The sequence below is a fragment of the Amaranthus tricolor genome, chromosome 15, assembly GCF_026212465.1.
Source record: "Amaranthus tricolor cultivar Red isolate AtriRed21 chromosome 15, ASM2621246v1, whole genome shotgun sequence".
Lineage (NCBI taxonomy): Eukaryota > Viridiplantae > Streptophyta > Magnoliopsida > Caryophyllales > Amaranthaceae > Amaranthus > Amaranthus tricolor.
Genome location: NC_080061.1, coordinates 7,129,051 through 7,155,219, shown reverse-complemented (window position 1 = coordinate 7,155,219; position 26,169 = coordinate 7,129,051). Strand labels below are relative to the sequence as shown.

At 32.8% G+C, this 26,169-nt stretch overlaps 2 protein-coding genes across 4 annotated transcripts; both read left to right on the top strand.

Annotated features, from left to right (window-relative positions):
* The first annotated feature begins 2,539 nt into the window (after positions 1-2,539).
* On the top strand, positions 2,540-13,148 carry LOC130801388 (26S proteasome regulatory subunit RPN13). The gene is made up of 14 exons (XM_057665229.1): positions 2,540-2,736; positions 2,923-2,981; positions 4,449-4,541; positions 4,675-4,734; positions 6,029-6,067; positions 6,152-6,226; positions 6,302-6,368; positions 10,429-10,507; positions 11,377-11,495; positions 11,612-11,644; positions 12,322-12,416; positions 12,489-12,566; positions 12,679-12,733; positions 12,818-13,148. Exons 2-14 carry the CDS (start codon positions 2,946-2,948, stop codon positions 12,928-12,930), a joined length of 942 nt encoding a protein of 313 aa, XP_057521212.1. The 5' UTR covers positions 2,540-2,736; positions 2,923-2,945; the 3' UTR covers positions 12,931-13,148.
* Positions 13,149-14,994: 1,846 nt separating this feature from the next.
* Positions 14,995-25,519, top strand: LOC130801352 (uncharacterized). Of its 3 annotated transcripts, none has more exons than XR_009039566.1 (7): positions 15,013-15,518; positions 16,483-17,142; positions 21,746-22,198; positions 22,938-23,110; positions 24,675-24,846; positions 24,934-25,078; positions 25,204-25,519. XR_009039566.1 is itself a non-coding variant. In XM_057665193.1 (6 exons), exons 1-6 carry the CDS (start codon positions 15,114-15,116, stop codon positions 25,021-25,023), a joined length of 1,953 nt encoding a protein of 650 aa, XP_057521176.1. In that variant the 5' UTR covers positions 14,995-15,113; the 3' UTR covers positions 25,024-25,519. The 3 variants fall into 3 exon arrangements, 1 of the variants encoding a protein (XP_057521176.1); XR_009039567.1 differs by having other exon boundaries at positions 25,190-25,519; XM_057665193.1 differs by having other exon boundaries at positions 14,995-15,518; positions 24,934-25,519.
* Positions 25,520-26,169: the final 650 nt, after the last annotated feature.

Here is a 26,169-nt window from a genome sequence, read left to right as displayed (position 1 = left end):
TATCCGAAAGAATCTACTAATCTCATCAAGAATATCAAACCATCTAATCAACATATACAACAAGTATTCTATCCAACAATCAATGGTTTTCCAAGGTACCTCCTAATTCATACAAGACCTTTAAATCATCCATAATCCTAAAAAATAATAACCACTTTTCACCAATTTCTTAATTTCTAAGTTCATACTTTTTATACTAATCATCAAGATCCACCAACTCAATTCAACATCCATTATTACTCTATATAAGGTCATCAAACATAAAAGTAACCATTCAAACCACAAGCATCCAATATTCCAATAAAATTACTTGCTAAAAAAAAAGAAAACTTAATTTGGCCAAATATAACTAAAACCAGCATCATACAAATCTTGGCTTAATACTTGCCCTTTGATCGAAATTCTTGGAAAAATAAGCAAATGAATAACATACTAAAGAAAGTAAGGAATATATGTATAAAGAAATCTAGGTCATTATGTAGGGTTGACTACCTAAGCTATTACCTCAATTAATCATCAAAGAAGTGTCGAGGTCGGGACTGTGTTGAGCTCTTACTTGACAGCAGCACCCAAATTAGAGAAGGCGGGGAAAGAAGAATCACCACCAATTTGTTTCACGAGTTATCAGATCATTTAGACGGCCATGGCTTGATTCTTGAAAAGAAGAAAAAGAAATCAGAACGAATAAGGAGGAGAACGAATCAAAACAATAACTCATAAGAATTAAGAGGATTCAAACCTTAATTTTACGCCATCAATAAAAAGGGAATCCATTGATTCATTCTATGAAACGAAGGCAAGCAAGGAAGATTTTGCGGTGTCTCTTGCAAAAACCAAATGTAAAAGATGATTAAGGCTTGCTTTTCCCTGATGTGCGAAGAAGAAAGGGTTTATGCTCTAAATTTTGAAATTTCTGGAGGAAGAAGTGCGAGTTGTGTGTCGCAGCCTATAGGAATCGAAGAGGGTGAAAAATGATTAGATTACCTTTTAAATATCAAGGGAAGGAAAAGAGAATCAAGGAGGAATCAGAGAAGTGGCGCCATCGTTGAGGTTCGAAGGAGAGCTTCAAGAATGAGGGCTGTGATTAGGTTGATGCTTGGGTTCAATGTCGTGAGAGAGAAGGAAATTTTGGGTATTTTAATCAAAATAAAAGAAAAGGAAAAGAGGAAGAAAATTAAATTGAGAATGTTTCATGTCATGTGTATTTAAGGTTATTTTTGCACTAATAATTCCCTTAAACTCACTCGTCTTAAATAATTATTTCTCAAATGTTACAGTATCAAGTTATGATGAAAGCAAAAAAAAAGCAAAAAAAGTTTTGAAATGGTTGAAAATGAGAGTGATTAATAGCGGTAAGGGTTTAAATTAAGAAAATACTTTTCACAGTTGTGACACGAGATGAGGATCTCATTTTCTTGTGAATTTGACCATTATGTTTGATGATGTGATTGACGTGTTTGATTTTCATGTACAAGATGATTGATAAATAGAACAAAAAGAATAATCATTAATTTTGTCAAGAACTTTATAGACTTTTGATATTATTTTTTCCTTAAATCGATGTTAAATATTATAAATGTGACAAGTGTAACATTGCAAATAAAGAATCAATATATTGAGAATATTGTTAAACTTGTCAAATTTTTTTAAGAAGACTTACAAAAATTAAGAGATGAAGGGGTGGGATTCCCTTTTGAAGGATATCAGGATGATATTTTTTATTATTGGGAAATAAAATTGCAAGACTCTTCAAATTACAACCTTACACCATATGTTGAGTTGTTCCTGCATGTTATAGACATGTTACTTCAAGACCTGAACAATCGTTTCAATGAAACGAAGTTGAAATTACTTTGTTCCATAGCTTGTTTTAACCTTTTGATTTCATTTCATGATTATTATCTTGACAAGTTAGTAAAGTTGGATAAATTAAAATTTTAGTGAGATTTTGACAAAGAAAGTGAGTTGGGAGATTTTTCAAAGAGCAAAACGACAAACATGAAAAATAAAATTGAAGATACTAACTACACCATAAAAAAAGTGGTGACATTTGAAAAGTTACTTCACACATTCCGTTTTACTTGCTGCACAAGTGATTTACACAAAATTTAAGAAATGAGTCTCTTATAATATAAAGATCATTATAAATTTATAGTAGTAACACTAAAAAAATAAATGGATTAATTGGTGTAAAAGTTAATGAAATGTAAGGAAGAAAAAAATAAAGGCAAAATAGATATTTGAATAGTCATTTTTTACATAAATAATAATATATGAAGTATCAAATTTTAAAACACTTAAATGTAAAAAATGTAGCAAGTAAAATAACTCATTCGAGTTATGAGGTCGATTTCAAGTTAGGTATTTTGGGTAGGTTTAAAATCGAATCTTGTATTCACATTGATTATTATGTAATTTAAAATTTATTTTGAAATTAGATTCGATTTCAAAATCGCATAAATATCGAATCATCAGATTTATCTTGAATAGCCCTAGGAAGCAAGTATAGAAAGGTGTAGCTTGGAAAAAGTATTACTTCTATGTTTTTATATCTCTACTACGACTTACATGTTGCAAACGGATCTCTCAAGCGAAATCTTCTAGAATAAAACGGAGAAAGAGAGAAAAAGGTGGGAGTTGAGTGAACAGCGAAGAGACTGCAAAAAATTGTGAATTCGGCGGCAACAGAATTTACTTGCCTTCTCTTCTCTTCAAAGTTCAATCCTTTTCTTCCTGGTTATTACTTTTCCCCTTTCATCTGTCTTTGCTTCATCTTATTTGATTCACAATTCATAATGAATTACCTCCAATTGAATAAATTTCAGAAATTAATTAGCATTAGAAGTCAATTTATATGTTTTTATTTTTTGGGTTTTTCATTTTGCGCAATCGTTTTTAATACCCATGATTTTGTTTTTTCAGAAAGGGATCTTTTTTCAAGAGATATGGCATCTTCAGAGCAGGCTCCTCAATCTGCCCAGGTTTTTTTGATTTTATTTGGGGTTTTTATGCTGTAATATTTTAAATTTTTTGATTTTTTTTTTGTCAAATTTGCTTATTTTTTGATTTTTAGGGTTTTTGTTGGGGAAGGTATTTTTGATTTGTGGGTATTATTATTGATGAAAGTAAATCGTGTGAATGGTTGTTTGATATGATTGAAGTTAGCAATCTAAGGGTAATCAGGGCCGTCTCAAAGATTTTGGAGGCCTTTGCTAATTATAAAACTTATGCCAACAACCATGGATTATTATCCAATAGGAAAAAACACTAAATATATCTATGCAAAAGTATAAAACATAATAAGTGTAATGCATAAAGCTTTATTCTTTTAAATGTTTGAACTATAAAATACTATTCTTTCTATCTAAATTTGGATAGCACATAAGGATTTGGACTTACTTCTTTGTGCTAAATTATAATTTTTAGTGAAATCAATAATGTGAATATAATAAGGTAGGGTTGGATGAACTAAATCTTGATAGCTTTTGAGGTTGTAATGGTAAAAAGTGTTCATAATAAATGTAAATGATTAAATTGGAACAATTCAAACAAATTGTAGTTATTTTAGGGTGGAATAAAATACATCATTTAGTGTAGTGTATGTACTTCGAGTTTCAAAATTAAATTGGACGCACAAAATATTTTTTGGTATAACAAATGAAATCACTATATAGCTTTAAAAAGGAAACCGACTTGAAAAGTTTGCAGCAATGAAATATTGTTAATTTTTACTAATAGAAATTAATGCTTTTGAAAGGTGTATAACAATGAAGTTTGGAATATATTTGAACAATAAACATCAAAAGATGATTTACCACTGTGACATGTACTAGTAAGTAGTAAGTAGTAAGTATTGATACAATAAAAAATATATACATATTTGAATTTAGGCTCCAAAACATTTGGTGGCTGTGGTGTACATCTTCCACAGCCGTCACAGTCGTGAGATGGCTTTTGCGGTCAATGCTAGTGGTTTTGGGACTATATTTCGGTAATCATAAGCTGAAAAATCATTAAAATATGGTTGTGCTACGGTGATGCGGATAATATCTTGACAAAAGCTATTCTAGTGAGGCAATGTGATGTTAAATTGAAGTGTTGAAGGAATTGCAAAATTTGATAATATAGAAATATCAAGTTTAAACATTGGACATTATTGAAACATTTAGATTGTTCAGGATTTTTTGTTTCTTTGAAGCCTATGTTTAATTTGATTGGGCTTTGTTTAGATATTTGGAATATTAATGTGCTTGCTTCTTTGACATGTAAGAAATAATTGAAGGATTTTTTGTTCTTTGAAGCCTATGTTTAATTTTCATTTTAGTGGGCTTACTATTCAAGTTCTCAATAGTTTTATAGTGACTTTGAGAAGCATATGACTCATTGCAAATAGACACCTGCTTTCTATTGAAATTGTTTTAATAATTATTACAATATTGATTGAACAGGAAGTCATGCTGGAGTTCCGTGCTGGTAAAATGTCTTTTGAGGGGAAACGAGTCACCCCAGACACCCGTAAAGGCCTAGTAAGGATAGCACGGGTATGTTAAATTATCAAATCTGATATTTAATTTATACTTTTATGTAGCTAAAAATTTGTAGGTATCTTTCTTACGATTTTGAAATGTTCAATGGTACTGCCACATGATATCTAATGTACCCTTGTTTAATTAGGGCGAGGAGGGCTTGGTCCATTTTCAGTGGCTTGATCGAGTACAAAATGTGATTGAAGATGTATCCTTATTCCTTTCGTTATATTTTGTTTATCACATGTTTTATACTGTTTCCCGATTTTAACATGGCTGGTAAACTGCATTCCCTTGAACTTATGAGAAGTGTCAACTTGTCATCGCTGTTTTTAATCATACTAGATTGCTAAGCTTTAGGATTTTATTGGTGAACTTTATTGATTGATTCGACTGATTGGTATTGTTGATTAAAATATGGTTTTGAAGAATTGTGGAATTGACTGACCAGAAATGCAAGGAAAAGTAAACATTAGCGAGACCTTTGTATTGAAAGCATTGTGCCATGGCATAATGCTTGAGCATTTTTACTTGTCTTTGCAAATTAGTAATTGACATCCTTACCTTAGGGATTGGAGGTCATGCTTTGGTTATTGATGCTTTGTCTCCCTTTTTTTTGTATTATGAGAGGATACCTTTATGCTTTTTTACTTACAACATGGGGGAGACAAAGAATAAAGATTAAATAAAGGTCCACGTGATGCATTGGGAGTTATAGAAAATGGCAAGACAACAAGGGAAGTTTTGCAAGGAGAAAATAGGGGGGAAGTATACTATTATAAGGAGAAAGGAAGAGAGGTCATCTTTTGTCTCATCCTATATCTGCTCTCAAAAATCGCACGTCATATAAATATTAGTTAGTTAGGCATTGATTGTTGATGGATATGGTCTTAAAAGTTAGAATGAGAGTTATCATTTTCCCAATTTTTGATCCATATGATATATTTAGAACGTTATTTGGTAATTAGTGGAAGATGTTAATATTAATGTGTGATACATTGGATATAAGGGTATTATGGGTATTCTTTTATGAGTAGTTAGTTAGAGAAATTAGTATAAATATAGAATGTGGAAGTGGAGAAAAATCAGAAAATTGAATTAGATTCTTAAGGTGAGTTTTTTGCTCATGTCTCGAGAGAGTGCAAGCCTCTCAAATGCTTGTGTTGCTATCAATCTATTTTACTTTGGTATTACAATTACATATCCATTTTGTATATGATCCTTGTTTTTTTAGGATCCATACAATGGAGAAAATTCATGAATTTTGCAATTGTTTACTATGTACTATGACGTGTTTGTACACATGAATAAGTTTTAAATGTGGCTGATAGATATTCATGGTTTATATATGCCAGTGTTTATTTTCATGCTGTTCTTATGTCCCGTAGTTTTATTTTTTAGTTGCATCGGGCGTTTGTACAATTGTACATATTTTTTATGCGCTTTTTCTCTTGTTCCTTGTCATTGCTGTTATGTGTTTGTTGCTCCTTAATTCAGCCCAGGACCAAATTGTTTTTCCAGATGAGGCAATTTTTGAGAAGGTATGTTTTGTTTTGTTATGGAATTCGACTGTTTTAAATTTTTGTTCTCTGGTTGCAATCTCATGCCATATCCTCAACATGCAGGTTGAGCAAGCATCTGGGAGGGTCTACATATTAAAGTTCAATACAGATGATAGAAAGTTTTTTTTCTGGATGCAAGTAAGTTGACTTAGGTAGAATATGCAATTTCAACTTTTTTTGATATACAACTGGTTTTGATTGAAGTTTTTCCAGGAGCCAAAAGCACAGGATGATCAACAGTTATGTCGCTCAGTAAACTATCACCTAAATCAGCCGTTAGGTACCACTTACTATCAATTCTTTTCCGATATGTAGCAATAATTGTGTTTCCTTTTTATATAACATTTTTTTCTTGTTGGGTCGTTTGCATATTTTTCAGTCTACGCACACATATTTAGGGTTGTCAAGCACATTAGGTTGGGTTGAGTTCATGTTGGGTCATATGTAAACGTGTCATAAGTTCCTTGACTAGAACATGCCTTGTTTAGTTGATCAGGTTGAAAATTATAACTCTAAACTTGTATCAAGTTTGATTTGAAGTTGTTTAGCCTTATTTTTTTCCGCTTAGATTGGAGTTGTTGGATCCATTTATTTGGGTCAACCCAACTATAAAATGAATTATGAAGAGCTCATACTTATGCAAAAGTCTCTAACTCAAACTAGAAAATCAGACTCAGTTGTTCATACTTCATTGTCTAAAGTTAACTAACAAATCAAAATATAGAACTAATTGTTTATTTGGTAATCCTTACTATATAAAACCAAATTCTTAGTTAACCCATACACAATTCACCAGTCACAAAGTAAATAGGAGCAACCTTTGGAGTTGAATTTATTTGGATTGACCGGGAATAGGGCTTGGACTTCGGCTTAAACAAGATGCAACATTTTTTTTCAACATTTATCTTCATCATCTTCCCACAAAGCGCATTCAATTGGAGTTCCATTTTTGGTTTATTAACTGACAAAAACCCATTAAATAAATGTTAGTGGACGATGTTAGATTGAGTTTAAAAATATTCTTGAACTATACACATTGAAGAAAATAAACAGCCAGATTTTCATCATATCAAATTAGTAAACACTAAACACAGTCTTATTCAAATAGATCTACACAACAGTATAAACCTAGAGTTCTTTACAGTAGTCTAAGTTGCATTCATAAAGAAAGATTACTCAACTTCCTCCGCTTTTAAAGTCAGATTTTCATAATTTTTTTCACTTATCAACCCCACATAATAAGATCAGATGAGCATGGAATTAACATATCAAAATAACTGACGCATTGTGAAATATAGTATAAAAAGCATTGTTGCTGCATTCAATTAGGAATTAGGATTGAAAGAATTATTTTTCAAATTAAAATTTTTAACCTTTACCTAACCGTCGATTCTTTTTCGATTGAGTGAAAAATCTAAGGAATATTAGCTTTAAAACTCTCAATTTAGGTGCTTCAATTATAAAATTTCAACTTTTAATTTTTATTTTAAAATTTTCAACTTTATGGGTATCTTATTTTAAAACATATTATCGATTGAAGACCACTATTAAGAGGCAAAAACAAATACATGACATCATTTCATTTGTACACATATATTTTCTTTTAAAATTATTTTAAAAGTTAGGTTTTTTTTAATAATACTTCTATTTCAAAGTTGATTTTTTTTAAAATAAAATGCCTCCAAAGTTAGGATTTTCAAATAATATCTCAATGTTGGAATTTTTTGAATTAAAACAGCAAAAGTTGGGATTTTAATAATCAATTTTCCCATAATCTAAACCCAAACCTTTTTTATATTAGAATGAATTGAGCATCATAATGTAAATTTCTTATGTAATATTGTTGTCTATCCCAACGCTTGCAGCTTCTTTTCTTCAAGTAATAAAATTTTTCATTGTAAGAAAAATAGACAAAAAGTGTCATCTCTTATTGTAGAAATAACAAGAAAAGGAAAAGTGATTTTGTCTTTTTTTCGAACATAGATAAAAAGAGAAAAATAAGGATTTGCTTGAGTCGTAAAAGTAAGTTGGCTGCACTCTTGGTGCCTCCACTAGTAGGGTACTTTTTTCTTTTTTCCCCTTATATTGTCATTTTTCTTGTAGATATCTTGTTTTCTTTTCTTCTAGATCCTTTTTTTTTTGGCTTTTTTGATCTTTTTGCCTTTTTCTTATGTTTCTTCTCTTTTAATTTTTCTTTCTAGATTTAAGGTAAGCTCTTTTTGCTTTTGTTTTCTTCTAGATTTCCTCTTTATTTCTTCTTTAATTTGACAAAAATTCTTAGAAGTGGGTTTACATACCTTCTTGTGCCATTTGACACTATGCCTTAGCGCAATAAAAGTGAATATTTTAGACCTTTCATGCAACAATAACATGAATCTCATGCTGTTTAAAGTACTAAATATGCTTTAAAATTGTTTTATATGCTATTAGTAAAAAATGTGCCTCAACTACAGTTCATGTTTTCTTGTTTTTGCGCTTAGGCTCCACATGGTGTACCTCGCACTTTTTATAACTAAGAACATAATTATGATTTGAATAATTGCTTTGACTTTTTCAAGTACTCCTTGTGTCCTTTATAGTTTACACCTCTTGATAAATATGTAAGTATATTAATTTGTAATTGGTGAATAAGACTAATAACAATTAGGTGGAAGAAATAATTGGATGAGATTAAAAGAGAGAATGAATTTCTGAATGAGATTAGAAGGGAATTAGAGGATTATTGACAAAAACAGAAAATGATACAAAGTAAGTGGGACAACCTTAAATAGAATTTGGGGTGCAAGTTATAAGGGATGGAAGGAGTAAATTTTTGTCATTTGAGCATTCCCATTAAATATATTTACATTTTAGGTTGATTGTCCATTTTAATGGCATACACCCCAGCGCAAAATATATCTTCTCATGTTGAGTGGGAGATGGATTGATCCAAGACTCGAAAGCCCATTTAAGTTCCACGATTTGGACACTAAATATTATGACATTTAGGTTCATTGTCCATTTTAATGACAATTTCAAGCAGTGAGAGTTGATTAGCTATGGTGGGTTATCTCACCTCAGCTAATAATGAATTTGTTCGATGTAACTGTTGTGAGTGCCACATCATCAGTATTTATCGCCACTAGCAGCAGCAGATCAAATTGTTCATCCTCACTTAGAAGGGTGCAAATACAGTTCATAGTATTATAAGTTAACTAAGAGTTGGGATTCATTCTAACGTACTAGAAATTCCTATAAGACTTTGGAACTAGTTGCCCATTTATGTGGTGAACAGCCAAAAATCTCACCAGTGGGCACTGATCCAGAAATTTATTGGCTGCGGCAGAACACAATTTAATTCTAAACTGCATCATACAAATATACTGCAAACTATATAGAAGTTTGGGCTAGACTTATCTCAACTTCGGTTTTGAAGGGAACTGTACCCTATTGAGGTTCAATTCGATTAATGAATTGAGCCTTTCTCTACACCTTTCTAGGTTATATAACTATTACAAAGCCCTAAATCCCAACTGTATGGGGCTGACTATAGTTGGCAAATGCAAAAGCCTTTCGAGGCATTGAAATATATGCATATTCTTAGTAAGACATTAAGACATGGTGATTGGTAATATCTTTTACATGCATGGTTTTTCTACCAAAAACTGTGTTGCAATTGTGAAAAAAATAATAATGATGTGTTTGGCGTGTTGCCACTTTTAGACTTTAGTGCATGGAGAATAAGCTAGCGGACTTTTATTGGAAGCTTTCCAAGTTCTTAACATCTCTACACATTGGAATATAAGTAATTGTTTCTGCTGTTTAATTTCTGAATGCTTAGTATGGTTCTTGACACGAGTCATCACTCGGCTTCTATTTCCTTTTGTCAAACAAGAACCTGATTGAGGCTAATAGGGGTTTAGCTTCCTTGTTTGGTTGCCGTGATTTGAAATACCAAGATTAAATCAAAGTGTCAATAAAATTAATAAAATAGTCGTGGGTGTGGAGAGTTTAACAGCTTTATCCCTGCTCTAGCAGGATTACATGAAAGTGAGTTTATCACATCTTTCGAGCTATTTCCCAAAAGAATACTTGTTTGTTGATAAGGGATTAGTCGTTAGTTTCCTGCATTTAGTTTTATTAGTGGCTCTGTGGTTTTATTTAGCTTTTCTACATTTAAGTCTTCTTTGTGATATCATTAATTACCTACATTAGATCTTGAGATATCAGTTGCTGCTGGCCCAGGCCATCCTATTGTTTTACTAGCATTAGGATTTTATCTTTGTTGAGATTTAAGTGTGAAAAACCCATATCGGGTTAGTATGCTGCTTAAAGTCAGCTTCTTCTTTTTTGCTTGGTAGAATTTGTTGCCGAAGAGGATTCTGGAGCAACTCTCTCTGTTCAGGCCGAGGATAATCTTGAAGACGATATTTCATCTAGGTAAATATGATTCATTTGATAACATTGTGAGTATATTGTATTTGGAATTTGTGCTTTATAATTGATTAGAAGTAAGTTTTTTCTACCATTGGAGTGAAGAGATGATATCACCTTCCGGCCCCCATCCCATTAAAGGGTTTAAAAAGAACTGAAAAGGCCAAAAGATAAAGAGAGGGGAAGGGTTCATGCTTACTTCCATGTGATTTCATTGTGTATTTGAAAATTTTGGCATGACCAGTTCATAACATGTTTTGATTCGTAATTACTTGAGTAACTTGACATTATTTAATCAGGATTTATTTTGAGTTGCATACGCTGATACTTTCTTTTTCTTAAGAGTCTTGCCCTTGGCAATGCTACCGTGAAATGAGATCAATGGTGCCAAAACAAGCGACATTGATCTGTTCAAGTTCATATGGTGGTTGTGCTTTGGCCTCTACTTTTCAGTTCAAGCACTCCAAGTTTGGATATTTTCACTCTACTCATGATTTATTATAATTTTTGAGACATGAGAAAATGGTTCATATTAGTGTAACATAATTCGCTATCCAATTCGCTTTTTGAATTCGCGATTCGCTCAAATATGCCTGAGAATAGCCCAAAACCGACCATAATTCGCTTTTTCCGATTCACGATTCACGAGCAGATTAACGAATCATGTGACACTAGTTTAGATTAATGTATCGTGCCTACAATACTACTTCGTATAAAATAGTTTTTTTTCTTTCCATGTTAGGTATCAAAATAATTTTTCTATATGACTGAAGTATCTTTGCATACCTCAACGTTTTCCTTTGTGAAAAACCGCTTTAAGAAATTTTTAATGTTACATAGATAAAAGGCTAAGGTTTTTCTTTATGATATTGTAGAGCTGGTAATTTGATTGGGTCTAGCATGGGAGCTGAAGTTGCTAGTGATGTGACCTCTGCACCCGGACCAGTAAAATTGGCAGATTTGCAAAGGATATTAAGTAATCTTCACTCTGCAGGTATTTCTTTCTGATAACGCTGTGTTTGCTGCATTACTATGTTGGCTCCTTCCCCGCACAACCTAATAAATAAAAGCCTTGCATTTTCAAACTCACCCTCTGTTACCTTATCGTAGGTCCTGCAAGTAACTTGGAAGATCCTGATGGAGGTACTCAGCCATTCACTTTGTTTTCATTAGGCCCATAGAGCTGGCAGTTGTTACGATCAGTGTTATCTAATTCGTTTTTTGTATTTGCAACTCAATGTGGGGAAAATATCACCCCTAACTACAGGTGTTCATTCGGGTCATTGGGTTGATTTCAGGTCAAGTGTTTCGGTCGGTTCAAAATCGGGTCTTGTGTATAATTTTAAATTCATTTAAGTCGGGTTTGATTACAAGGTCGGGTGAATATCAGGTCGTTGAGTCTGCTTTGAACACCTCTGGCTGTAACTGACAATAAATTGCTTTTCTCAATCCACAAATTGTACGGGGTGTTAGGAAATCACGTAACACTAGTTAGGATGTCACATTTATGGACTTGTCGGTTGTCACTGCTTCTGAATGCTTTAAAATTGTTCTTTCATAATATTGGTGGACGTCATGGGCTGGGTGGGGTCGACGCTTTGGCATTGTTTTTGTTTTCATTCAATAGGAAATGCTTTTTAGATTACTAGGAAAATACGGCGATAGTAATTGATGTTGTAAACTTCAATCATTCTATCTTCAAAATGAGTGAAAACTGTTTTGATGTGTCAAACCGAAAGAATTTGGTGCAGTATGCTAAATTAGTATAAGGAATACGTTCATACTTATGTCAACTTTATCCGGTTATTGTTCTGTAACAGGTTTTGGTTTAGGGGATCTTTTGAAGCCTGACTTGGTACTACCTTTACTTGAAGCTTTGCCGATCGAGGAACGCCTGGCTCCATATTTGCCCGAGGTAAACTTAATTTCGATTTTACGAACTTGCTTTTTATTTAGTGGGCATTGCTTTATTTCCTCGATGTTACAGGGTCAACAATCACTTCATGACTTGATAGACGTACTACAATGCCCTCCTTTCCGTCAACAAGTAGACGCTTTCACTTATGTAAGAACACTTTTGTTTTCTACACGCACTCCTGTAAGGGTTGCGCCTTTTCCCTTAAATGTACGAGTATTATGTATAAAAGTTGCCTTAATCACAAAATTCTTGATTGTAGGTTCTGAAAACCGGCCAAATAGATTTGGCGCAGTTCGGTATTGACCCTACGAAATGTAAGCAACCGTCTTCTCAGTGTTCTATCGACAGTAGCTTGGTTCTGAAATCAATTCCGATTTATTTTCTTCTTGTGCATGCAGATAAGTTTACGGTTCTTTCTTTCTTGGAAGCACTCGAAGACTCCGTTGCCAAAAACATAGAACCCGATGCATTGGGGCAAGGAGCTAATGATCCCATGGATGAAAGCCGATAATGGAGAGTATATTAGGATTTACTACAATGAGTTCGTGGTGTCAATGGCGGGTTAGATTTCTTTAACTTCGCAACGTGATTTATTCTAGGGAGACGAGGTGGTTTGGATGTATACAATCTCAAAATATTTGTAGCAGAATATTCGTTTTTGATTCAACAGAGAACCTATTACATGTTGAACATGTCGTTTTTGGGAATGTGGATGGTCGATTTTATGTATCCCTGACCGATTCAAGTTTATGGTTGGTTTGTTAAATGGTTTCATTCAATTTCCGATTACTTTGCCAATGTCTGATTAATACTTCTAGTATTAATATGAGATAATGCACTATTAATAACCAACTCTGACTTTAAAATGTTGCTTTTGAAGTTGACTTTTATAGACTTTTAAATATTTTTTTCGTCTGAAAATAACTTATTTTGGTTTTTTATTTTGTTTTTTTAATTTTTTTAAAAATAACACAACATCTTGTATGAGAACGCGTTTTATACATGAATTAAATAACCCAATAATACAAAATGTTAAAATATTGACTTGTTATTTTGAGGTCATCTCTTTGAAAAACGATCTTTCACAATAATAAAATAAAAAAAACAATTGAAAACAATAAACAATAACGAACGAGGGCCCCAAGTATTTTTGGGACTATAGATATGTAACATTTGAGAAATCGCTATGTTGAGTTTGGCAAATATGTGTAGGAGTGCTCATTAGAGGATACCCGACATTTTGGGTACCCGAAAAGTCGGGTACCCGGTTAGTCGGGTACCTTTTTTATTGGCCCATGTCCCCCCAATTTATCTGGATACCCGGATTTCAGGTACTCGAATAAGTCGGGTCGGAACACCGAGTACCCAATTTTATTTGCCAGAATTTAATTACCAAAGTTTTTGGAATTTAATTACAAAATTTAGGCATAATTTTATTACTATAATATAAGCAATGGCTGTCACACTAAAATTAAGAACAAAAGTAACTAAAATTAATGTTCATACACAAGCTAGTGTTACTACTGGGCTATTGGCAGAACATCTTATTTATTTTGGTAAAAAGTTCTCTACTTCAAAGAACACAATTTTGAAATTCAATGAATTTCCGGTACCAGTTTCTAAAGTTTTTATTGATTTTTTTTTTTATAATCAATTCCCCAATCATTATGGCTACAAAAATAAAAATAAAAAGGAAAAATATACATAAAAACAAATTTTCTCTTTTAAAAGCGGGTTATCGGATACCCGCTAAGATTTATTTTCGGCCCATAATTCGACCTGTAGTTTATAAATTTTTTTAAACTTTGACCCATCATTTATGATGCGGTCGACGGGTCAAGCGGGTTGGATTTTTTTAAACAGCCCTAGTTATCTGGTGACCGACATCAAGACATTTATTAGCACTTAGCGGTTTGCTTTGTTGTTTCCTAAATAATTTTAATTTCTAACTATATCATATTTTTTGGACGTATTATGCTTTAGAAATTGAACACCTTAATTTTAATATTTTTTGATACTTATTATCTTTATATATTTTTCATTAACTTTATTTTAATATTTTTATAATCCTTATAATCTCAATTTCTTTTACTAAATTATTATTTTAATAAATTTTCATTTACTATATTTTATGTATAATACTTACGGTCACTATTCTTTTTCTAATCAACATTATTATTCAACTTTTCATAATTTAATGAACATGAATACATGATGAGAACATTAAACGATTACACATGAATAGATTAATTTTTATTTAATTTACTACTCCCCTTTGTTTTTTTTATTTGTCCACTTTAAATTTTTTCACTTTATAAGAGAGAAATTTAAATTTTATTTTTAAAGTATACATTCAAGATAAAATATATTCATGTAGGATCTTGTTAGATTCGTCTTGATGAAAAAAATTTTAATATAACTTTTACAATTATTTAATATGCGTACTATGAGATATCGAAGCTTAAATTTGCGTTGAAATAGGTAAAAAATTAAAGTGGACAAAAAAAAATCAAGTGAATACATTTTTTATTCATAAAAACGGACAGACGGAGTAGTAAAAAAAACCCTAGGCCGGGTCACCGCCGTGATAACACCGTGTATTATCTTCCCAAATACCTCTTGATTTCCTTTCATTAGTTTTCCTCCTATATTTCAAGAGAAAAACCCTAAACCTTAAACCTTAGCAAAGCAACAATGGCGGACGTCGTTCAGCTGCGATTAGAGCGAATGCTCTCAGACCTAGACGACCTTGAGAAAAGAGGGCTTTTTACTCGCGCTGAAATTGGTGAAATTGTTAAACAAAGAAGGAAATTTGAGTATAGATTGCAGAGACCAAGTCCTTTAAAGCAAGACTTCTTAGAGTATATTGATTATGAGAAACATCTTGATAGGCTTCGTCTTCTACGGAAGAAAGCTATATCTCGCGACCTTAAAGATAAAGGCAATAAGAAGATCAAGAAGTCGCGTTCTGATGTTGCCGGTGTTCGATGGATTATCGAGCTTTATCGCATGGCTACTGCCCGCTTTAAGGGAGATCTTCAGCTTTGGTTTCAGTATCTGGATTTCTTGAAAGATAGGAAGAATGGCGGGATGAAAAGGGTAAATTTTCTAGCTTTTTAATTTTTTTTTTTAATTTCTTATCACTTCCATAAAATAATTTTTTAGATTCTTTTTCTAATTTTTCTAGGTAATTATTTTTGTTTAATTAAACAATTGGAAAGAATGCTGATTTGCAAATTGGGATTAGTTTTGTTCCCGTTGTTTTGAATTTATGTTTCTGCTTCTCTGTGCTCTTATCCAAATTCTGTATTGATGTACATTGGGCAGAAATAGTTATCTTATGCAGTGATAGTGTATAAACTAGCATGGTGATTTTAGTGTAAATTTTCATGAAATGGTGGTGATAACTAATAAGAATGAGTTTTAGTGTAAATTTTCATAAGATGTATTATTTCATTTTCATGGTGATGTAAGTTCCATCCACAATCAAGTGTTTTCCTTCTCAATTTCTTTTTTTTTTTTTTTTTTGAGATATCCTTCTCAATTTCTTATTACTATACTATCTAATATCACCTTTTAAATGACAATGGATGAAAATAGATTTTGAGAAGGAAAAAGTATGATCGGAGAAAGACAAGTATGATCATAAACCTCATTAAGTGTTTTCTTAGCAAATTTAGGCTAAATTCTCATTAAAAATAATTAAACGGGTTGTTAGGGTGGTATTGGGTGATGATGGTAATTGAAGAAAAACATTTGGTTAAGGATGAAGTTTTATTACATTTACAATGAATATTAAGATGGTGTTTTCATGCAGAATTTCATATTTCACTGAATTTTGATTTCCGTTACTATCATTATGGCCGGTTATTAAATTGGCCGTTGATGCTTTTTGAGTTTTACTAATCCATCTTCCCCAGTCTTGTAGATGGTCATTGGAATCGTGTTTATTTTAAATATAAATAATAGTTAAATGACGTATATACTCCTACGTTGTTCTACTTAGGGAGACGTTTAGAAAGTTTTAGAAGTCAAAGGAATCATACTCCACTTTGTGCTATAGGTCTTGGCTAAAGTGATTAGATTCCACCCCAAAGTTCCCGCGGTTTGGATCTATGCTGCTGCATGGGAATTTGACCATAACTTAAACGCAAAGGCTGCACATGTTCTCATGCAGATGGGATTGAGATCTTGCCCAACTTCTGAAGATATGTGGGTTGAATTTCTGCGTATGGAACTTACTTGGCTTAATAAATTAAAAATACGTAAAGTTATTTTAGGGGAAGATAATGGGACTCTGGTTCGTGATGGTGAAGATGCTGAGGAAAAGCAGTGGCAAGATGATAATAATGATTTGTACATGTCCCTTGAAGAGAAAAAAAGTGCTGATGATAATTTGGATATTCAAAAGGAAGAGTCAAGTAAGAAGCATGATGTTTTCCGTGAACAAGGTTTTATGCTTTTCAAGAAAATATATGAAGGTGCTATTGATGCTATTCCATCTAGTTTTAGTCTGAGAAAGAAATTCCTAGAGATAGTGGGAGCTATGGACCTGTCACATTCAAAAGAAATGCAAGCTGAGATATTGGTTCATATGAGAAGAGATTTTTCAAAAGAACCAGAATATTGGAACTGGCTTGCTCACATGAAATTAAAAGATCCACAAACTGCTCCAGACATAAGTACAGAAAGTGGACGTTCCCGGGTGGATGAAGTCATAAAGGTATGAATTTCTACTCTGTTGTTCCTGACTGTTAGTATCTTTGTACTTAGAGAAGTACTTTTGGATTTTTTAAGTAGTTCTATGATATGCAATTTTCTTTAGTCTGGTGAACACGTTTTCGGACTGGGACCATTGTTTCCTATTTCCCTCTAGATTCTTCTATATGAACTTATACTTCACCCAAAGCGTCGTTAAATAACCCAAAATGTACTAGAATTTGCCAGTTTTTAATTTACAATTAGAAGGGGATTAGTGAGTTAGTTAACAATGAGTGGGGCATAGTTTTTTAATGTTGTGGTATGTTTTTTTTCACTTTTACTGTGTTTTGAGAGGAAAATGAATATATCAAATTACTGTATTTAATGAGTGGGGATTAGTGAATTAGTTAACAATAATGGTACACTTAAAATAACGAAGTATATAGCACACGGAGCAAAATGCATAAATGTTTAAGCAGTTAAGAGTTATGGGGAAAACATTGATCCTAGAGAAACTTGAAGAAAAGAATAGCGTAGATACCATTATCGGATCGTTGCTTGTGGTTTATTAGGTTAAGTCATTTGCTAAAATTAATCCCCATTGCAGATTAACTTAAGATCCCTACTAACACCTCTCCACAACACATGCTACCTTTATGGCGTTACCAATAAATTTTAAAGCCGATTACTTTTCTTTAGTCATGCATCTCTATCCTCACTCAAGTCATCTCTGACCTATGCAATAAACACCATTGGAGTAAGAGGGGTATCAAATGTTGCCATTAAAGTAAAAGCTTTGTGTTGTAGAATTCAGTTTATTGATGCTTGGTGCTTGTTATCAAGATAACTTGTACATTTTATCACCTATTGTTTGTGCTAATTTATTTTTAAGCTTCCTTTGTTTCATTTCATTCTGTGATATTTATTAAAGGGGTCCCTTTTGTTGTTAGTTATCATTTGAAAATACCCATTATCAACTTATGGGAATGACCAATGACTGCTTATCACTTATCATCTTCATTTGAACTATTGTTGACTATGAAAAAGTCAACATCAATATTTTTCATTGATTTTCTTAGATTCTTCTGTATGCTGTTGGCTGCCATCAACCTTAGATTTAAAAAATACGAGACACTTTAAGGCACTAACTGTCCCAGACTATGCTAGACTGCTAGCCTTTGGCTGAGAGGCGCCTCAAAACCCATAAGATATAAATTTAGAAGTCCAAAAAAAGAAAAATAATAGAAATATAGAAAAAGAAAAGAGATTTTAAAAGTAAAGATAAAACATACCTGGTGGGTGGATGCATCAAATGAGTTGTGTCTGTGGCATAGTGCAAACACAAGGCCTAGTTTTAAAAAAAAATGAACCAATATTTTCCGCATTAAAAAGGTGTAAGAAACCGCATTTTGGCTCGTTTAATGAATATCTCTTGTTTGAACTTATACTTCACCCAAAGCGTCGTAAAATAACCCAAAATGTACTAGAATTTGCCAGTTTTTAATTTACAATTAGAAGGGGATTAGTGAGTTAGTTAACAATGAGTGGGGCATAGTTTTTTAATGTTGTGATATGTTTTTTTTCACTTTTACTGTGTTTTTAGAGGAAAATGAATATATCAAATTACTGTATTTAATGAGTGGGGATTAGTGAATTAGTTAACAATAATGGTACACTTAAAATAACGAAGTATATAGCACACGGAGCAAAATGCATAAATGTTTAAGCTATTAAGAGTTATGGGGAAAACATTGATCCTAGAGAAACTTGAAGAAAAAAATAGCGTAGATATCATTATCGGATCGTTGCTTGTGGTTTATTAGGTTAAGTCTTTTTTTTTTTTTTTTTTTTTTACAATTTTTTCTTTGCAGTTCATCTTCTGAAATTCATCATAGCGCATTAGCGCCTCACCAAGGCATTGCGATCCTTATCATTACCTGGTCGAGCATCTATTTTACAAATTTTATTGCAGATGTAGTGTGTAGGTTTGTGATTTTTACCTTTTTTGAGAGGTAGTCCTACTCGGTTTGGCATACGAACATTTAGGCATTATTGGTGATATTTTTTTGTAACTGTTCCTTTAATGTTATTTGCACATGTAAAATTAAGGGTAAATTTCAATTAGTAAAGGGAGTAATAAATTTTTTTTAAAAAATATTTCGATGTCGAATTAAGTTGATGACACAGTTATTTAATGCCTAAAAAGAATCTTTGTGAGCATGCTTAATATAGTACTTTTAAGTTCATTAGCACAAACTGGCCCAAGGGTAGCCTAAAGTAATGTCATTGTGGTGGTCTTGTAAGTTGGCATGAACTCATGGTTGTTCTTTTAACGTAACATAAATTTAATACTCCATCTTTCTTTGACATATGTTCCAGGCCCCTTTGGAGCTGCTATTTCCTTCTTTCTAGAAATCTTCATGTTTATGGATTGCATAAATTTAAGTATTAGAAACTTTGAGAATTTGTATTGTAGAAAACTTCACATGTTTAGCACAACTATGTAACAACATTTAGTACTTCAATTATTCAGTGGTTCTTCAACTTCTAAATTTCACTGCTGTAACTATCTGGGTTTTGCTGCAGTAGTGCAATGACTTTAATGCTTAGAACGCTGGTGTTGTGCTGATTTTCTGAATCGCAAAATTATGACACTGTAAACGTGATTTTATTTATTGGAGCAGGCCTGGCTCAACACTATCTGATGATGTGATCCCATTGTGTTGTGCCGTGGTTTGCATTAAAGTCAAAGTATAGTTGTGCCATGGGCTTTATTGCTGGCTGCCTTTGGTACGCTGACACTAGTTTCTGTGAACTCTACAAAATTTAAGTTATGTTGGGACTGCATTTTCCACATGGAGTCTTTATTAGAGAGCAAGTGCTTTAGTTTATTATATCTTTCTACTTTCAGGAGCATAAATGGTCAAAGCAATCTGATACATGGGGATCTTACTCTACATTATTTATTCACTAAATGCTTTAAAAAGATATGCACTTTACCTATACAGTTGCAATTAGTGCACACAAAACTAAAAGTACATTTTAGAAGATATATATGCTTTGTTTCCAACGTTTTTTCGGGCTGTGCATTTGAGATTTGCCCCCCTTTTTGTGACCAACCTTTGGTGAGGTCCTAACTCTTATGTCTTTCAGCTTCTCTGTTGTCTTTAGCAGTGAATCAAATTTGCCTAAATTATCGTATACTATTTTGACTTTAGTTCAGTAGCTCTCGTAGTTTGTCTTTTAATTATAATTTGAAGATGACATTTATTGTTTCTCTATCTTAATGTAGTTGTTCGTTTGTGACAATCAGATAAATTTATCAAATACTGCATTGAAAAATGTGATTGCAGTATTCCTTGCTATAACTCATTTGCTTAAATTAATCCCCATTGCAGATTAACTTAAGATCCCTACTAACACCTCTCCACAACACATGCTACCTTTATGGCGTTACCAATAAATTTTAAAGCCGATTACTTTTCTTTAGGCATGCATCTCTATCCTCACTCAAGTCATCTCTGACCTATGCAATAAACACCATTGGAGTAAGAGGGGTATCAAATGTTGCCATTAAAGTAAAAGCTTTGTGTTATAGAATTCAGTTTATTGATGCTTGGTGCTTGTTATCAAGATAACTTGTACATTTTATCACCTATTGTTTGTGCTAATTTATTTTTAAGCTTCCTTTGTTTCATTTCATTCTGTGATATTTATTAAAGGGGTCCCTTTTGTTGTTAGTTATCATTTGAAAATACCCATTATCAACTTATGGGAATGACCAATGACTGCTTATCACTTATCATCTTCATTTGAACTATTGTTGACTATGAAAAAGTCAACATCAATATTTTTCATTGATTTTCTTAGATTCTTATGTATGCTGTTGGCTGCCATCAACCTTAGATTTAAAAAATACGAGACACTTTAAGGCACTAACTGTCCCAGACTATGCTAGACTGCTAGCCTTTGGCTGAGAGGCGCCTCAAAACCCATAAGATATAAATTTAGAAGTCCAAAAAAAAGAAAAATAATAGAAATATAGAAAAAGAAAGGAGATTTTAAAAGTAAAGATAAAACATACCTGGTGGGTGGATGCATCAAATGAGTTGTGTCTGTGGCATAGTGCAAACACAAGGCCTAGTTTTCAGAAAAAATGAACCAATATTTTCCGCATTCAAAAGGTCTAAGAAACCGCATTTTGGCTCGTTTAATGAAATCTCTTGTTTTCTGCCATATTTGGCATTACAACAACCACATCACATCCATTACCTCAACACCGTGTCTTCATCACGGTTGCGACCCTTTTCACTGTTTCGCAACTTGCTTTGAGGCACTTGACCTAGGTGATCACCTTAAGAAACCTACTCATTTCCCGTCCAAGGCGGTTGCCTTAGGTGTGCCTAGGTGAGATTTTTAAAATTATGGACTGGACGCCACAGCTGCTCCTCACTAGCTGTTGGCGCCTCCCTGGTGCGCTTGTTGAATCATTTTTCCTATTAGTTTCATCTGTGTTATCGTTTTTGGTGTTCTTTAAGATTGTTTAACTACATTTTCACATTTCCAATTTTTTGTTTTCATTATGGGCCTCGTTTTAATCTAGACATCAATGCCACTTTTTCCAGGTATATGAAGAAGCTTTACAATGCATGCCATCAGTCGCAATGTTTGACATTTACGTAAAGTTTTTGACAGATGTCATTTGTCCAAAAGGAGAAGTTGGACATTGTGGATATTATGATGCTTTTAAGGATTCAAGAGACTATACGTTGCACCTGATCAAGGTCTATGAAAAGGCAGATTCCTTGGGTTGTCTTGATGAAGATCTTGCCTGTCAGTATGTAATGTTATACAAGAACATGGGTAATTATGATGAAGCAATGAAATTAGCACAGAGTTTCTGTGAGGGAAAATATTCAAAATCGAGAAAGTTATGGGTTCTGAGTGTCACTGAACAAATGAAGCACACTACAGAGTCTGGTACTCCTTGTAAGGCTCAGCTTTCTTCTATTGTTGACCTGTTGAAAAGGATGATAAAAGAAGTAGCTGTTGCTGATGCCGAAGGCCTCTGGGTCATGGTACACATTTGTTTTTTTGGTCTACCTGTCATAATGTCATGTCAATGTGCTGCTTTGAATTTTGTATATGAGATATTTGTCTTCTTTCTACAATACACACGAGCTTATAGTAAGATTTCCAGTTTTTGCATTTATCACTGTATTCAACATCATCTCCCATACTTTGTCTTGAGTTTAGAGCTACAATATTTGTGTAGACTCAATTGAAAAATAACTGTGGTTATTGAGTAGGTATTGTATGGGCTTAGTCTAAACAAAAATAGTGTGCACCAAATTAAATTTAAGGAGTGAGTTAGGAACTGTGATTAAGTGGAATAGAGAATGATTACGAGCTTGTGAATGGAAGATTAAGGAAGGGTGCACAATATGAATAGTATGTACCGAGTTCATATTAGACTTTTACATGCTTATCACATGTTTCAACACATAAGTAGAAAATATATTGTGCTTTTACTGTTGCTTGAGTATAAGTCAATGAGGGTTTATTTGCTTACCATTTGTATCTGCTCTCGTGTGTTTCTCTTGTTTTCTTGTCTTACTTTTCTTGCTACTCTATATCTGTATTTTTTTTAAATGTCTTTTATTGTCTGCTACTCTATAGTTGTATTTTTTTCTTGATGTCTTTTAATGTCTGTTGCAAGTTAGTGATTTGGTATCCATACTTTCTTATTGGCAGAGCTTTTGAAATGTGAAACGTAGCTTAATTAGTAAGATAATCTTATCATAAAGTATGTTGCAGGCTTTTCAACTCTTTGCTGATAATCGAAAATACTTCAGAAAATTGGTGGACCTTGCCATGGTTTCATTGACAAAAGATGGTGTTCGAGATGAGGGATTTTCTCTCTCAGCTTATCTCATAAACTTTGCTTGGCAGAACAATGGAGTTCAACCAGCAAGAGATTTGTATAAGCGGTATGTTACTAGATATTGGATATATTAATGAGTAATTTTGGAGGAAATGGGATCGAGCAAGTGTGATGGACCCATTTTCTATTTTGTTTTTATGTTTGGGAGATGGGAATCAAAAGGATAAGAGATATAGAATGATCAATTGCCTTTCCCTTTTTAGTAATACAAATACATACAAAAGGCATTTCTATGTGCTCCCTCTTGTTTGTTTTCTTGTTGCTTTCCCTTCTTTCTCCTTTTGTATCTTCCCCTTCCCTTTTAAGGGGTGTTTGTTTTGGTTAATAACGTTTTTCCATATTACTGTTTTCTTGATAGTCTTGTTTTTTTGACATGAGATATAAATTGGGAAGAGGGTGGAAAAGAGTTCTCCATTCCATTTTAAATATTTTCCTCCAAATTGCAGGGATGAATAGATCGGGAAGGAAAATGCAATTCCACTTAACTTCTTTTTTGTGGTCTTGATACTTTCCGTTTTTTCTCCTTTGTAAATATTTTCCTCCGAAATTGTAAAGATGAATGATTTAGGAGATGGTTTGGGAAAATATTTCCTGGAAAACCATTTTTTCCACTATTTGTTTGGTTTGACTAGAGATAAATATGTGGAATTGTGGAGTAGGTTGTAAAAGAGTTTTCCATTCCTTTATAATTATTTTCCTCCCAACTTGGAAGGGAACCAATTTTCCTCCACTCTTTTATTCCCCTTTAAGATTAATAAGTTTCCTTCAAATTAAATAATAGAAAATTAGTTTTCATTTGCCTTTTCAATTAGAAATTGTTTTATGCTATGTTTGGAAACAATGATTTCATTTGGAAATTTGAAATTGGAGCAAATTTATTGTTTGGCAAATCAAAAAATTTTCAAATTTGGATTTGAATCAAATTCCACCATTGTTTTTAAAATAGTTAAAGTTGAGAATTTGAGAATGACTACCTAAACCTTGTCATTCTCAAATACTTCATTTATGATTTCATAATTAAAATCCATAATTTGAAGCGAAATATTTGTTCCCAAACACTACATTAAGGGATTTATAATTCTTGGAAAATGTTTTTCTTCTAACCAAACACACCTTTAATGGCTAAACAAATAACAGTATTAGTTTGTTGGATTCTTGGATAGCAATGTTAAGGGGAGCGAGGAGACCAGGATAGGGAAAGGAGAGGACCTTATATTTCTAAATTTTTTGAACATTTTAAGGAGTTGGTTTCTTGAGAAAAGAAAAATGATCGTTTTTTATATTTTTCTTACCTAAAGGGATGATGTCCTTTTCTCTTTATTCATGTTCCCTCCAAATCTCCTTGATTTATACACATACCTTTTCCTTTTCTGGTAGTTCATGAAACAAGCTAGTGGCAGGGAAATCTGCCACTAGCTTGGAGCCTAAAGGCCTTTAGGGTGGGATACAGACAGATAAGCCCCCATAGTGTGCCTAGTGGGGGGATTTGAACGAATAGCCTCTTAGTCAAAAGTTAAACTCCTTACTATTAAAACAAGACTAGCTTGATAACCAAATTATAGAGATTCTTAGAAGAAGTAATTGCTGAACTTTGTACATTGGTTCTGCAGCATTCTTAATTTACCTAATCCCGGAGTAGCAGTATATAAACTCTGCATTGAGCTGGAGGTCACATCTGGTGATGAAGGTCTTTTAAATGCTCGTAAGTTATTTGAATGTGCACTTGCAACTTACAAGGAGGACATCAGTCTGTGGCAAGAATATTATTCGATGGAGATAAAGGTTAGCTTCTTGCATAAGTGGACCATCTGCCTTACATGTATTAAACTAGTATGTAAATCTGGTTGAGTTTAACCGTCGCTCATGCAGATGGGTACATCAGAAACAGCTGGTGCTGTATATTGGCGTGCAAAAAAGACGCTTGGAGATGCCTTGGTCCTGGCTTCTTTGGTACAATAATGGTTATTCGAAATCGATGATTTTCTTTTCAAGTGAGAAATCAAGAATTCACACAGTAAGAGCTGGTCTGAAATTTTGTTGAGCATTGGTAGTTTAGAATTTACTATTTTATGAGTAACAAGGTTAATCATAGGTAATACAAATGTTCGAGCTAAATATTGCCTAGCCTTTTGTTTTCAGTGCCTTCAAGCTAGAACCCGAATGTGTTTGCTTCACGATGTGGAACGAGCTCCTTGATGTCAAATGGTTCTGCTTATGATTTTTCTTCTAGAAGCTCATTAATCTTGTTTCTGGTGTTTGTGATTGACTAGTTGTGCTTCATATGACGAGGCTAAGGCAAACTAATTAATCTCGTGTTAGGGAAGTATTCTTTTATTACAAACATGTTTCTTTAAATGGTGCTTGCACCATTTTTTTGAATTATTCATAAATTATATCTGTAAAGTTCAATATTTAAATGTCAGTTTTTAAATCAAAAAGTGCAACAATTGCAGCATATCACCGGAATCTGGTCATTGGTGTCTAAAATGACCTACTAAATTGATTTTTTATCCTCTGACTCCCCTTATGTACCTTTGACTCATCTTCCTATGACTTTCTTATCTCCATTATTTATCCAACTTTCATGTTTCAATAATGACAACTAGCTCTTCAATCTCATCAAACCCTAATATTTTTACCCAATGTAATTCTATCTCTTTAAAATCCTTCTAGCTTCTTGAAGTTTAAATTGAATTAGTATTGGGAAATTCTACATTATACCATATTTTTTCTTTCTAATGTGACAAAATTTGTAACAATTCCTTTAATAGCAACAATTAGAAAAAACAAGAGTATTAATTTTTGAAAATTGTTATAATTAATACTAATTTTTTTATAACTTTTAGTCAATCACGCGAAACTTTTAATATTGCACTCCCTCCATTTTACTAACATCTTTTCATTCATACATGTAAATGCACCATTACAATCATTAATATTTATAATTCTACGTAATTAAAAATTATAAAAAAGCGTTATTAATATAACTTACATTGAAATGAATCAAACAAAATTTTATTTGACAATGTTTTAACTTAAAAATTAAAATTTTAAATATAAATTAAGATTGATGAATAAATAATTAGATATTGTTTTAAAAAACAC

Excerpts from the sequence above, each read along its gene's own strand:
- LOC130801388 (XM_057665229.1), top strand. The coding sequence starts at position 2,946 with ATGGCATCTTCAGAGCAGGCTCCTCAATCTGCCCAG. Across the intron at positions 2,982-4,448 it reads AGGCTCCTCAATCTGCCCAG|GAAGTCATGCTGGAGTTCCG; the intron begins GTTTTTTTGATT and ends TTGATTGAACAG. Across the intron at positions 4,735-6,028 it reads TACAAAATGTGATTGAAGAT|GACCAAATTGTTTTTCCAGA; the intron begins GTATCCTTATTC and ends AATTCAGCCCAG.
- LOC130801352 (XM_057665193.1), top strand. The coding sequence starts at position 15,114 with ATGGCGGACGTCGTTCAGCTGCGATTAGAGCGAATGCTCTCAGACCTA. Across the intron at positions 17,143-21,745 it reads GGGTGGATGAAGTCATAAAG|GTATATGAAGAAGCTTTACA; the intron begins GTATGAATTTCT and ends CACTTTTTCCAG. Across the intron at positions 23,111-24,674 it reads GCAAGAGATTTGTATAAGCG|CATTCTTAATTTACCTAATC; the intron begins GTATGTTACTAG and ends TTGGTTCTGCAG.